This window comes from Leptopilina heterotoma, unplaced genomic scaffold, assembly GCF_015476425.1.
Source record: "Leptopilina heterotoma isolate Lh14 unplaced genomic scaffold, ASM1547642v1 Lhet_142, whole genome shotgun sequence".
Taxonomy (NCBI): domain Eukaryota; kingdom Metazoa; phylum Arthropoda; class Insecta; order Hymenoptera; family Figitidae; genus Leptopilina; species Leptopilina heterotoma.
In genome coordinates, this window is record NW_025110861.1 from 1,001,102 (window position 1) to 1,014,603 (window position 13,502).

Here is a 13,502-nt window from a genome sequence, read left to right on the forward strand (position 1 = left end):
TATAAAACTTATGTTTATTTTTATGTTAACTCTCATTATATAATTAAATGTGAAAGAAGTTAATAATATAGGTTTTGAAATATTTTTTTTGTAAATACCTGTTTTGTTTTGTAAACTGTTTTTGTAAACTCTCTTTAGAATCGAATTCGATTTTCTAGTAATTAAATGACTATGAAAAATAATTATACACAGTGTAAAGATTTTACGATTTATTTAAAGGAACGCTTTCCTCCTCGGCGGGTCCTTTAATTGTCTGTAGTTCTCTCTCTTGAATTTCTATTTCCCTATGAAGACTTCGAGGTCCAATTGTACTTAAAACTACTGGCAGGAGCAATAAACCGTGCCACAGACCAAAAATTATTACAAGAAGAAATATTTTGAAAAATGATTGAAATACGTAGGCTCGCGAAAATACGAGTAACGAAAGTGCCAGTAGAGTTGAACCTGCTCCATATGTGACGGCAGCTCCAATATGACGAACTGCAGTCAAAATTCGAGATCTTCTGTTTAATTTTCCATCGTGCGACTTGGCGATCAGAAAAGCGTGAGCCACGTGAGCAGCATAATCGACACTTAATCCGACTGCCAACTCTAAACCTGAAAACATTACAGAACCGAATTTATTATTATCACTACATAGAAAATATTTTGAAAATCCTTCTGTAGTTCTTTGACTTTTCAGGGTGTCTACTGAAAATATGATTTAAAATTTCAGGACATTTTCAGAACATTTCAGGACATTCAAATGGATAATATTATTTTATATTACGATTAGCATATAATTATCATATGAAGAGTTAAAAATCTATATTGTAGATACTTATTTCTTTAATCAAACTTCAAATTTAAATTATTTTTTGATAGATCACAAAAATTATTTTTTTAAGTTTGAGTAAAATTTTTTAAATATTGAATATTTTAAAGTTGAATATAAATGTATAATATATTTCAGGTTGAAAATCCAAGACATTTTTTCAAATTCCAGGACTTCAAGGACCAGTAGACACCCTGCATTTGTTTGAATATTGATTATAACTTATAGCTTCAAAACTCCGTACAATAATAATAACAATTTTACCTTTAGTGTTACAAATAAAGCAATCTAGACTAGTTAAAATTAATCTTCAAAAAAATAACTTTAAACATTTTTTAATTTTCTAAAAGATTCTCAGCATATTTTAATTTTAATTACAAATATTGAAATTAATTAAATTTTCAAAAATTTTAATGAAAAATCTTCAAGTATTAAAATTAAAAATATAATTGATTTTTTTCAAAAATATTATTAAAAATTTTTTTAAATTGAATTCTTTTGTGAAATTCCTTAGAATATAATTGATTTTTTTCGAAAAATATTATTAAAAAATAAAAAAAAATTGAATTCTTTCATGAAATGTTATTAAAATTGTGTTAAAAATAATTGAATTTTTTAAAGGAATTTTACTATATTTAAAAATATAATTGAATTTTTTCGAAAAGTTTATTAAAATTTTATAAAATAATTGAATTTTTCCAAAAATATTATTAAAATTTTTTTTAAAATTGATTTTTTTCGTGAAATTGTTTTGAATCTATTTGAATTTTTTATAAGAATTTTACTATTTATAAATATAATTGAATTATTCGAAGAATTCACTAAAATATTTTTAAAAATAATTGAATTTTTTTTGAAAAATATTATTAAAAATTTTTTTAAAAATGAATTGTTTTGTGGAATTCTTTTGAATATAATTAAAATTTTGATAAGAATTTTACCATTTAAAAATATAATTGATTTATTCGAAGGATTTATTAAAATTTTGAAAATAATTGAATTCTTTCGTGAAGTTTTGTTGAAAATAATTGAATTTTTGCAAAGATTTTAATATTTAAAAAATAATTATATTGTTTCGAAGGATTTATTAAAAATTTAGAAAATAATTGTATTTTTCGTTCGTGAAATTTTATTTAAATTTTGTTTAAAAATAATTGAATTTTTGCAAAAAATTTTACTACATATTTATGAAAATAATTGAATTCTTACGAAATTTAAGGTTCAATTATCTTCGAACAAAGTAAATTCAAATTCTTAAAAATTTACTTTTTTAGACTTATATTAAAATTTCGGAGAAGTCATGTTCATATTTATGATTAAAATTCTTCAAAAATGTGATTATTTATTATATATTTTTCAAAAATTCAATTATTTTTAAAAGATTTTACCAAATTTCAATTGTTAGGATTCAATTGTGTATAATTGAAAAACTATTATCTTTCAAAACTTATTTCAAAATATGTGTAATAAATTAGTTTTAAGAATATCTTTATTATAGGGGAGACCGGGGCGTAATGGCTAACTTTTCACTCTTTGTTGTTTTACTCGGACATTTTTGTTCTAATTGAATGTTTATCTTCCAGAAAATTTACTCTGGTATCTCAGCTTTCTTTTAAGACTACAAACGTCCCGATATGACTCTTACTTTTTATTCTACAACAGTTTTTCTGGAGCAATGCAGAGCTCCAAAATACGGCCCGAGTCGGGGCGTAATGGATAACTCCCGGGGCGTAATGAATAATGATTGCTAATTATTATCTACAGTTTCCAATCTTATTGCATATTGTAAATTAAGGTTCCTGGGTATTCCGTGAATGCTATTTTTATTCAGCAATACTTCAACTATCGCTTTTTCAATAATATTCTGTGATATTGGCACTCTCTCAATTTTTTTTGTAATTTCTCATTAAAATCGTAGCTTGAAATCTACTATTTGTAAATTTTAGACCAAAGCTTTAAAATTTTGTTAAAAACACCTAAACATATTTAAACTAAGTGACAAGTAACCGCGAAAACAAACCTACACTTCGCCGATATGGTAGGTTGCTTTTTATACATAGCGTATTGCATTAGCCAACACGCCCCGGGAAAAACTAGCCATTACGCCCCGGGGGTACTCGGCAAATATTTGGCTTTTTTTAACAATACCGGAAGTGTGAATCAAAAATCTCGAATTGTCCCTTAAAAACAAACGTGTCAAGATCGAAACCTCATTTCAGTTTTTTTTTAAAAGCTATTTTTGAAAAAAATAGAACGAAAAAACGAAAATTTTGAAAAGTTACTTTCGTATGTCAAAAATAGTTTTTCTACTATATTTCTTACAATAATGAATAAATATTAATGAAACTTCCGACAAACTTGCAGTATACCAAGTACAATAACTTGTCTATTGTGCGAAATTATTACAATTTACGGTTTTTAAACAAATTACAATTATTCATTACGCCCCTTAGCCATTACGCCCCGGTCTCCCCTAATTTTTGTGAAAATATTATACTTTGTATTTTTAATCGACTAAAGCGACTTTTTTGGGTCTTAAAGTCGATCCAAGGCTTGCTTTTAGAAAGATATTGTTAATTATTAATTTTTTGTCTATTCACAATATAATTGAATTTTCCATTTCAGATCTGTGATTACAGGCTTCGCACTCGTTAATTAATAACATAGGTTTAAGAAATAGTAAAAAATATTAACTGCAATTCTTCCAAAATTTAATTATTTAAAAAAATTTTGAAACAAAATTATTCAAAACTTTAACAATTTTTTAAATAAAAAATAATAAAACCGCTGCCAAGTTGTACATTTTTATAATTTTGGTGTTCATTTCATGAACACTTTGCTTCCTCATAAAAATAATAATAATTGAAATATAAGAATTACTTTTTATAAAAGGGTTAAAAATCATTAAATCTTGGTCCAAAAAATGTGTTTTTATATATTCTATAAGGGACCGTCCATAAATTACGTAACACGTTTTTAGTGAAATTTTAAACCCCCCCTCCCCCTATGTAACAAGTTGTAACAAAATCGTTTTACACCCCCCCCTCCTTATCAATGTTACGTAATTTTTAAAAATATTTTTTTACTAACGTTTTTCGAAACAAATTTGTTTATTACTGTTATTTTTAGTATTTATATCGTACAATAGCAATACAAAATTAAGTTAAATATAAAAAACATTTAGAGGAATAATTTTATTAATCATACTGAACAACCAAAAATATAACATTGATTTTTTAACAATAAAAATTGTATATTATTCCCAAGAATCGGTTCGCGAAATGATTAGATTTTTACTTATATTGAAGTGGCGGCAAGGGACAGCTTTTCAAAAATATATCCATTATAAAGAGATTAAGTTCCTTATAAATATTACGTAACAATGATGATTGACCCCCCTCCCATGTAACATATGATAACATTTTCTCGAACCCCCCCTCCCCCCTAAACGTGTTACGTAATTTATGGACAGCCCCTAAGATGGTAATAATAGTTCAATAATTACACATAAGTTAATAAACAAGAATGTTGAAAAAATGATATTTTCCACAATTCTTGATTTTTCAAATACCAATAATTTCATAATTTCTGCCTGAATCAGGTTCAAAAATAGGTCAATCGAAGCGTTTTTTAATGCTCTTCAAGTTGGTAATAATTTTTTGAAGTTACTTTTACATAATTTAAAAAAATTTTTATAAAAGACTTATTTTTAAAAATTTTAGATTTTTAAAAGTTTAATATCTTTGGTTAATATGGACGAAAAATGTTCAATTGGGGCTCAAAAGATGCGTCTGAAAAAACTCTACAAAACTAAATACAAAACAAAACTAAACTTCTACATTTTTCAACAAAATTCTCAAAAAAGTCTTATTTTCTAAAATTTTTGATTTTTTAAAGTTTAATATTTCCGGTTAATATGAACGAAAAATATTCAATTAGGGCTCAAAAGATGGGTGTGAAAAAACTCTACAAAACTAAAGAAAAACATTTATAAGTGTCCTAACATTTTTTTAAGTTATGTCCAAAAAACGTTTTTTTACAAAATGAAAAATGCAAAAAAAAAATAGTTTAACTTCATGAATCGGGCTGAAAATACTCTCATTTTATGTCCCCCGGGGAGACCTACAATTTAAAAAAAAATTGAGGCCTTTAGCTCTTTCTTGTTCTGAGATATTGAGGCAAATGTAATATTAGTACACACACACACACATCGGGACAAAATTTTAAAATCCGTTTTTTGGACTTCGGAGTTCAAAATACGTCGAAAATTTTTTTTATTTATTTAGAACATTTATACGGGGAGTTCCTGTGCATATATAAAGTACTAAAGTATTAGGCATAATAAAAAAAAATTTATAAATATGTCAAAAAATGACAATCCAAAATTTTGCTAATACAAAGCTTCCTTTATGAGGAAGAAAAATGATAAGTTTTTTAATTAAATATTTTAATATATTAAGATTTTCACCCAGATTTTCGAATAAAATCTTTTGAAATGCAATTGTTTTTTTTTAAATTTGAACTAAAATTCATCTCTAAATCAATTATCTTCAGAAACTACTACGAGAAAATTCAATTATTTAAATATAAAAATAAATAATTGATTATTTCTAAAATTCTAAAAATTGCAACTCTACCTCTTCATGACGTTTTTTATATTTGTATTGCTTGATGCTAAAAAAAAATATTCGCGAAATTTAAAATTCTAAACAATATACAAAGAAATATCCAATATTATAGACATAAGATAATAATTAATTTTTTATACCTATGCAAGAAACGATGTCAATTGTCAGTCCCCAGTAGAACATAAATCCACAGACATCTAGAAGCGTGAGCAAAACGCAAAGTAAAATCCAAAAACAAGTTTGAGGCTCGGCAATCAATAATGTTGTCATTCCCATAACGCAGACCAAAGCCAAGAGAATATTTCTCGTCACTTCCTGAGCGATGACTTTATCAGTAACCCAGGAGGCGAACATTTTACTCCAAACGAACGTGAATCCATCAATTTTTGCACTCGCCACAATTCTTTTACTTTCGTCCATTGCCGGAATCCATTCTTTAGGCGAGGAGAATTTAAAGAACGTAAAATCTACACTTGCAATAAAAATTTCTGGTGCACTCTCGCCGCAAGTTAAATTGCCCTCAAATCTAAAGTTACTTTGGTATTTTCCTCCTTTTTGACTGAAGAGAAACTTGGATAAGTAGAAATAAAAATCTTTCGATTCGACGACTGTCTTCTTTATATCTGAAATTTAATCATGATTCGTTGATATTAAAGATCCAATATTCCAATCGTTGAAATTAGATAATTATGAATAAATTTAAGTTAGTGGTACCTTTCCCGTAGTAAATATCAACAAACTCGGCGAAATCGTGAGGCCAAGACTTGACATTAGCGATGTAAGTGAGATTTCTTAAATCTTCCACAAGATGAAGTATCTTGGGAAAGTTGTTAGGAATATCAACTTCCGATAAGAAGAAATAGGCAGGTTGGCCCCGTTGGGGAAATTCTTTGCTATGAACTTGAATGAAGTCGCTGAGATGACTTCCCTCTGGCAAAAACCACATAGGATCGAACCACTGTTCCAATTGATAGGTTCCCAAACCTCCAAAACTTGCCAGAACGATCGTAATGACAAGGACAATTACTTTCCCTGGTCGAGTTAAAATAACTTTGGAATATACCCTGTCTATAAAATTCCATGATATCGAATGCTTCGAGCCAAATTCTTTGGACTGATAATTTGAATGCACAATACACGGAATCGCACCGTTTCTTTTTCCCTCTATCCGCTTTACATCCATCATGAAACAAGCGACGAATATCGTCACCTGCAGAAGAAACGTAACAAGCACTCCGACTGCCGCGTATATGCAAAACGACTGCAAGCAAGGCAGAATCTGTAATTTCGACAAATATTCATCAATTAATTTATATTCCAATACAGGAAGTAATTTATAGTTTTTGTAATTAGTAAACTTGCAGTCGATGTGCCGATGATGAAGGCTACGACGTCGGTGAGAGATGTGATAGAAATGGCCGATCCGGCGTGACTCAACATTAGAGCAACTCTTTCTTGTAATGGTTTGTTGCGATTTATTTTTTCAGAGATCACTTGTTCCCAGGATGCGGCCATAACGAAAGCGTCATCCACTCCGAGACCCATTAACATAAATGGCAGGGAATTATGCACTGGTCCGTAAGGAACGCCAAACAGAGAGCAAACACCAACCGCGGCTAAGAAAGCAGCGCCAATGCACAAGAGAGCTATCGAAGAGAGAAAAAACTGAAACAATAACAAAATTTGTTCAGACAAATTGTAATGATAGGCTTTTTTTGTGCTGGGAATTCGCTCGCCGGATGTTTCCCTTAAATATTAATTAAATTTCGAGAAACTTAATTCTATCAAGAAAGAACCATCTATCAAGTTAAATTGGATCAACCAATTGAGAAATTATTTTAACATTCGATGATCCGTTGTTCGTTAATTCTGACCTATTGTGACTCTATGCAGTTTACGTGTTTATTCATTTCCGCCTGAATATAGTGCATTGCAGGTTTTTTTATTTTACGGAAATACTGAAATAGTCTAGAATTCATCCCATGATCTATCGTGACTGACGCGACCAAGACTTGCACTTTGAGGAGCGACGTAAAAGATTGTAAAATAAAAAACTCAACGGCGATTTCTTATCGAGGTAGCACTCTATGGTAAGAATTCATCTCCGTGGCTTAGCCTCAGGTGTAAGAGTATGGTTTCACATTCTTCACATTCTCTTGCAGTAGCAAGAGCGTCGAAAGAAAGAAAATAAAAAAAATTAACAATGTAGCTTTAAATTTTTAGAATATTATTTCATTGGTTAATCTGTATCATAAGCTTAAGCGATGATTTCATCTAATCTTCACTAACTCCTGAGTTCATTTTCTTCAAGTACTGCTTCAACTAGTATTCTCATTCTTGATTGTTCGATCCATCACTGAAAGCTTTATGTATTTCTAGGAACTGTCTTGACTTGCCTTTCGGGAGCGTTCATAAATGATGTCACGCAATTTTTCGGGATTTTAGACCCCCCCCCTCCCCCCTGTCACGCAATTTCACATGTAAAAATACATTGTGTTACGTTTAGTAGAGAACCCCTCCCCCCTACCCCTAAAAACGTGACATCATTTGTGAACGCTCCCTTTTGCTGAAAAATATTCTTGCTTCAATACTAAACTATGTGTCTGAAGTTATGTCTTTTAGCTGAACGAGTCGAAGTATTTCTCCAAAGTATTACTTTGATAAATCGTCGGAGAGTTGTTCTGTTGTCGAAATCTTGTATATTTTATCCGTTCTTAAAACTTGTGTTTCTGTGGCGAAAATATGTTTCTAGGCAATCCATACGGACAACTAATATTGTACCATTTGCAGTACTATCTTGCTGGTAGTAATCGGGGGTGTGTCCATATACTCAGTTATATCCTTGATTGACTGTACATCACCTTGACTTTCTGTCGTTTTCAATACTAGATAAGAAGTCTTCATAATTGTGCTTTACCATAAAGTGTGTACAGGAATTTCCAAATATTACTAAGCTTCATAATTACTTTCTAGTCTTCGTTGGTATTCTCTGAGTATGTGAAGTTCATATTGTTTCGCTGTACTGTACAATGTATGCTATTGCTATATTATAACCCTTCGTTACAAAATTAAAAAAGTATTAATTCGTTTCAGGGTATTTAAATGATGCAACTAAAAATTGCACTTCAAACTATTGAAAAATACTGTAAAAAGTAATATATAAATAAAAGAAACTTACTCTCCATTCGACCCAATTATAATTAGAGAGAACTAGTTGAACATACAGGAACATTAAAATAATTCCTATAGACAATTTATCAACATCTTGAAACATAGTTGCGGAACTAATATCTGCAAAACTTCTGCCTGCCTCATACCAGAGTTGAAGATTATTTCCTCCAATTTGTTCCAATCGGTTTTTACTCTTTTCCACTTGGTTCAGATAAGCCGACTCCCATTCTAAAACTTCGATAGTTGCCTACCAATAAAGAGACAATGACGAATCTTAAAACTGGATTAGAATAAAAGAGTCGAAAAATTGTTTGAAATAAACTCACCTTACCCAGTCGGTAGTTCCTGCGTCATTTCCAATTTTATCTAAATTGACTTTTGAAAAATTCACGTGAGTGACGAACTCCGTTTTCACGGCTCTTGCCGATATAATTCTTCCTGTCTCGTCTCTCGTTATTCCACCAAGAAGCTCCGTGTAATTCATTGGATGACCTAATGTTGGACTAACCTGAGTCATATTTAATTTCTTAATAATATTTTCCTTCGACTGAGATTTTATGAGCTTAGAATCAAATTCCCAAATATCAAGGATGCTGAACAGTAAGCAACCTTTTTGAAGGCTGTTAAAAATCGAGCAGTACGTTTTAGAGGATGCATGGACACTTGGTTCAAATGCTGATTTATTCAATCTCGCTCCAGGCTCTTCATCGAAAAAGTCATTGTCTAATTCGTTAATGTCTCTTCTTTCTCGTGAACGGACTTTAGTAACGACTGGAACTCTGTTTAAAAAGAAAATTCACAATTTAATAAAGAACCAAAAATCAAGTTTCATTAGAATTAAATTATTAAAAAATAAAATAATGTGAGCAAATACTTGAAGCATACGTCAGTCCAAGCTATCTGCGGATGACTTGATTGCGCTCCGATTATGCGCGTTGTTATTTCATTCAGCTAAAATTTAAAAATTCTTCTAAGTGCAAAAAGTGGATCACAATTTTTTAAAGTCATCAGTTGAAGTCTTTAGTTTATTAATATAAATATAATATAATTTTAATTTATTACCTCATAGAGAGCGTCTGGAGTTAATACATCATCGCCAGTCAATATAATTGTTTCCTGGCGTTGTGCTTCGCCAAATTGTGACATTAGCCATTCTGTATCTCGAATAAAATCGGAATCTGGAGGAACCCATAATTTTAAAGGATTTTTTTCTTGTCTGAATCTGTAAAATCCTATTGTACAACAGGCAACTGCTATTAATGAAGCTATTATCCATCTTTCAGGGTGTCTTGTAATTTTAAGACCTAGCCTGTAAAAATTTCTGGTTCAGTAATATTAAAATAAATTGCATTGTTAGTATAATTGGGTCAGAATTTCTCAAACGGATCACCCAAAAAAAAATTTTTCCCTAGGTGATCATTTTTAGAAATTCTGACCCAATTATATAACATAACTGTTATAATTTTCATTTTATTTTAATGCATATTTGTTTTTTAAAAATTGTTCTAAATGTTATTAGTCCGAAACGACATTTTTACGAATAGTCGTCATTTCGAAATGTGAACATTTCAAATCTTTTAAGTTTTGTTATGATTGAAAAAATTTTTAATTTTTGTAAAAATTTATAGAAATTAATATTCTTAAAAAACATCAGGATATTTTACTGTAGAAAACTAAAAAAAAATTCTATGCCTGTAAGAGAAACACTTGTTATTTAATTTATTGTGGATAAATGACACTGACACAAAACTATCGAGTTAATTATTGCTGTGCGTCAATTCAATTACTACATGGCCAAGACAAAAATAATATTTAAATGTTATTTTCTTCATAGTAATTGAAATACATGCAGGTTTCAGTTATATCGCAATAAGAATTAATAATTTAAATGTAAATAATCAAATGAATAATTGTTTGTTTTTAGCTTACTGATAAAAGAAGTGTTCCACAATTTGAGAAATTCGTTCAGGAATTAATTGCAAGTGTTCTCGAATTGACCTCTTCTGAGGAATTTGCTCTATTTCCATCTTTCCATGAAAAAGTGGATTTTAAACCTTACATTTAAACAACATCATTGATTGTAGAAGAAATAATTAATTAAATCCTAAAATCGTAGTAAATAAAAATATTAGAAAATTAAAAACAGTGGAAAATTGATAATGATTTCAAATTTAAGGTTAAAAGTCATATATTATTCTAATGTTCAATTATAGAATTTTTCGTAAATTATATTTAATTTTTACATGTTCTTTAATAGAAAATATTCTGTGCAGGACTTATTATGTATCTTAGTTTTGTAGAAAAATAATAAAAGTGATATAACAAATAAAAGAACAACAAAACTCACCTATAATTGTTGCTCGTACGTGGCTATTTATTTGACAATGATTGATGTTGCATAGTAATTGGTAGTAATGTCTCTTTTTAATCAAAGCAATGAATGTTGACAGTCTTCACTAAATTGACGTTAAGGACCTCTGAAAGAATAATGTTGGCCTCTACGCACGCTTCCATTGATTTACTTTAGACGAGTGGTGAGCTAAATTATACACACATACGTGAATTTATAAGGGGCATAATTTATAAACTGTCTCAGCAGGCAAAAGAGTTTTTGGATTATAGGCCGATTAGGCTTATGCTTTGTGAATATGTTATGTTAGTTGACACATATAAATTTATAAATTTAACACCTTATCTCTTTGTGAGGGTTGAAGCGAATTAAAAGATTTTCAAACAGGTTATGATATTATTTCCATATACCTACGACAAACGAAATGTAATTTTTCAATGTATAACATTTTCGAGGTTTTACTCTAAAAAATTGAAAATCCTTCGTTCAGCGACTAGACAATATAATAAACTAACGAAATTTTTTTGAATTTTTTATTTCAGATGAACCGTTTTCGAGATAAATGATGTCCATCGCAAAACACGTCGAAAAAAAGGCGTTCCTGGAATTCGCCTATAACTTTTTGATTATTTATTGATGAAAAAATTTCAACACGTACTTAGAAACATCTACTATTCGACGTTGACAAAATATTTTGAATAAATATTATTTATGGTGTCAAAAAAAATCGAGAAAATTTCATCTTTTTGCGCGGTACTAGTACTATGTACTGTAAAATGGGCAATTCCACGTGAAATTTTTCTATGACATTTTAAAATCGGTTAAACATATTTTTTTCTCGTTCTTTATAGAAACATATTAAATACTTATTTTTTTATAACTGCCCAAATTTTTGAAATTTTGGTTTATTAAAAGAAGACTAATTTTCAAAAGCTTATACATATCCTAATTATACTTAAAAAGTTACAACACTTTAAACATTTCCCCCCCCCTAAATTTTTTAGAAACAAAGCAGTTTCCGACTTTCAATCTTAAAATCCTTATGATATTAAACAAATCATTTTTTTAGCAAAATAGAAAAAAATATGTCTCGTCTAAAATTCTTTATAAAACAATATTTCGAAGGCAAAAATGACTTTCAGTACCAAACATGTTTAGCCTGTGCCTGATTTTTAAATTAATTCGGTCATTATTATAATTAATTAATTATTATTTTTAATTTAAAAGTTTTATTTTTAATTTAAAAATTTTATTTTTAAGATTTTTTTAATTTAATTTAAAATAAAAAAAAATAAAAAAAATGAAATAAATAAATGCTAGTTAACCAAAGAAAAATATTGACAACACCAAATTTTAATATTGTTAATACTAAACATTATGAAATCAAAAGTAACCGAACATGAAATTATAAATTTAATCACCCGTAGAATGAAATTAAGTTTTTTTATGAGCATAGACGACTGGACTTTTAATTTATGAAGAAACGATTAATAACTACTTGCTGCAATAAAAACTTAAGTATCGTTTCAAACACTTTTTTATAATTTATCTCTATATTATAACACTAAACTTCATTATTATGTATAACATTTGCAATAATTTATCTAAGATTATAGATCATTAATTATGTTTTTTTTAAATAGAACAAATTATAAAATGTTGTTCACCTTTATAAACAGTGAATTTATTAATTTTACTGATTAATAAAAAATCTTAATTGCCTTTGCAGACAAAATAAATATATATCTTTTGTGACTTTTGGAAGCATGAGTAAAGCATCTAAAATGTTGATAATCAACTATATTATCAAAATGATATGAGAAAGTCCTCTGATTATATTTCATTGTGTGCAATAAAATTGCAACAAAGTTTATAATCTGTCATTAAAAAAATTATTAACTTATATTAAAAAATATTAGGATTAATTATTAAGAATATTATAATATATTAACTTACTTTTCTCACTTTCAATTTTTCCACTTAATCTCGTAGTTTTGAATAGATTACATTTTTCCGGTATATTTAAATAAAAAAAATTAAACAATAATAAAAATACAAGGTCTATTGAATTTTTATTCTTAGAACTAAAAATGCAAAGTCAACACGTCTACGCCATCGAATGACTACTGTAAGAATGATATTCAATACCGACGAATGCCAAATAAAACGACGGATTAGATAACTCGTATCCTCTTCTACATTTATTCGTTATTTACTGATTGTCTCTTTTTAGCCGCACATTAAATATTCGCAATCATTAATTTTTCTCTCCATTCAGTTCTTCATAAAAAATTTCAATTTTAAAATTTTTATCTTTCCTTATCACAATTTGTACCATCTTTTCAATACCTATTATATATATTTTTATATTTTTTCTCATTTAATAATTATTTTTCATTTTCAAGTTCGAAGGTTATTTTATATTCGAATGCCAATTATAAACCAGAAAACTAGATATCAAATAAAGAACACGCATGTCATGTTCATAATTACTTACAATATGTCCTTAATTATTTCTAAGAAAATTTTTACTGTCACG

The 13,502-nt window shown here is 28.6% G+C and overlaps 1 protein-coding gene and 1 long non-coding RNA gene across 4 annotated transcripts; one reads left to right on the forward strand and one right to left on the reverse strand.

Moving 5' to 3' along the window:
• Nucleotides 1-194: 194 nt before the first annotated feature.
• Nucleotides 195-13,326, reverse strand: LOC122498173 (NPC intracellular cholesterol transporter 1-like). 3 transcript variants are annotated; one of them, XM_043605798.1, is made up of 11 exons: nt 12,920-13,326; nt 10,961-11,152; nt 10,543-10,667; nt 9,676-9,922; nt 9,488-9,564; nt 8,945-9,392; nt 8,621-8,860; nt 6,805-7,107; nt 6,157-6,721; nt 5,583-6,065; nt 195-597 (listed from the first exon to the last, which is right to left on the reverse strand). In XM_043605798.1, the coding sequence occupies exons 3-11, from the start codon at nt 10,638-10,640 to the stop codon at nt 203-205; spliced, it is 2,856 nt and encodes a 951-aa protein (XP_043461733.1). In that variant the 5' UTR covers nt 10,641-10,667; nt 10,961-11,152; nt 12,920-13,326; the 3' UTR covers nt 195-202. The 3 variants fall into 3 exon arrangements, with proteins under 3 accessions (XP_043461733.1, XP_043461731.1, XP_043461732.1); XM_043605796.1 differs by having other exon boundaries at nt 10,543-10,717; nt 12,920-13,324; XM_043605797.1 differs by lacking the exon at nt 12,920-13,326 and having other exon boundaries at nt 10,543-10,717; nt 10,961-11,361.
• LOC122498176 lies at nt 11,263-11,690 on the forward strand. Its single transcript, XR_006301207.1, has 2 exons — nt 11,263-11,389; nt 11,506-11,690. It is a non-coding gene; the product is annotated as an uncharacterized LOC122498176 (long non-coding RNA).
• Nucleotides 13,327-13,502: the final 176 nt, after the last annotated feature.

Coding starts and splice junctions, on each gene's coding strand:
- LOC122498173 (XM_043605798.1), bottom strand. CDS start 10,640: ATGGAAATAGAGCAAATTCCTCAGAAGAGGTCAATTCGAGAACACTTG. Junction 9,393..9,487: donor TGGACTGACGTATGCTTCAA/GTATTTGCTCAC, acceptor CTTTTTAAACAG/AGTTCCAGTCGTTACTAAAG. Junction 6,066..6,156: donor TGATATTTACTACGGGAAAG/GTACCACTAACT, acceptor ATTAAATTTCAG/ATATAAAGAAGACAGTCGTC.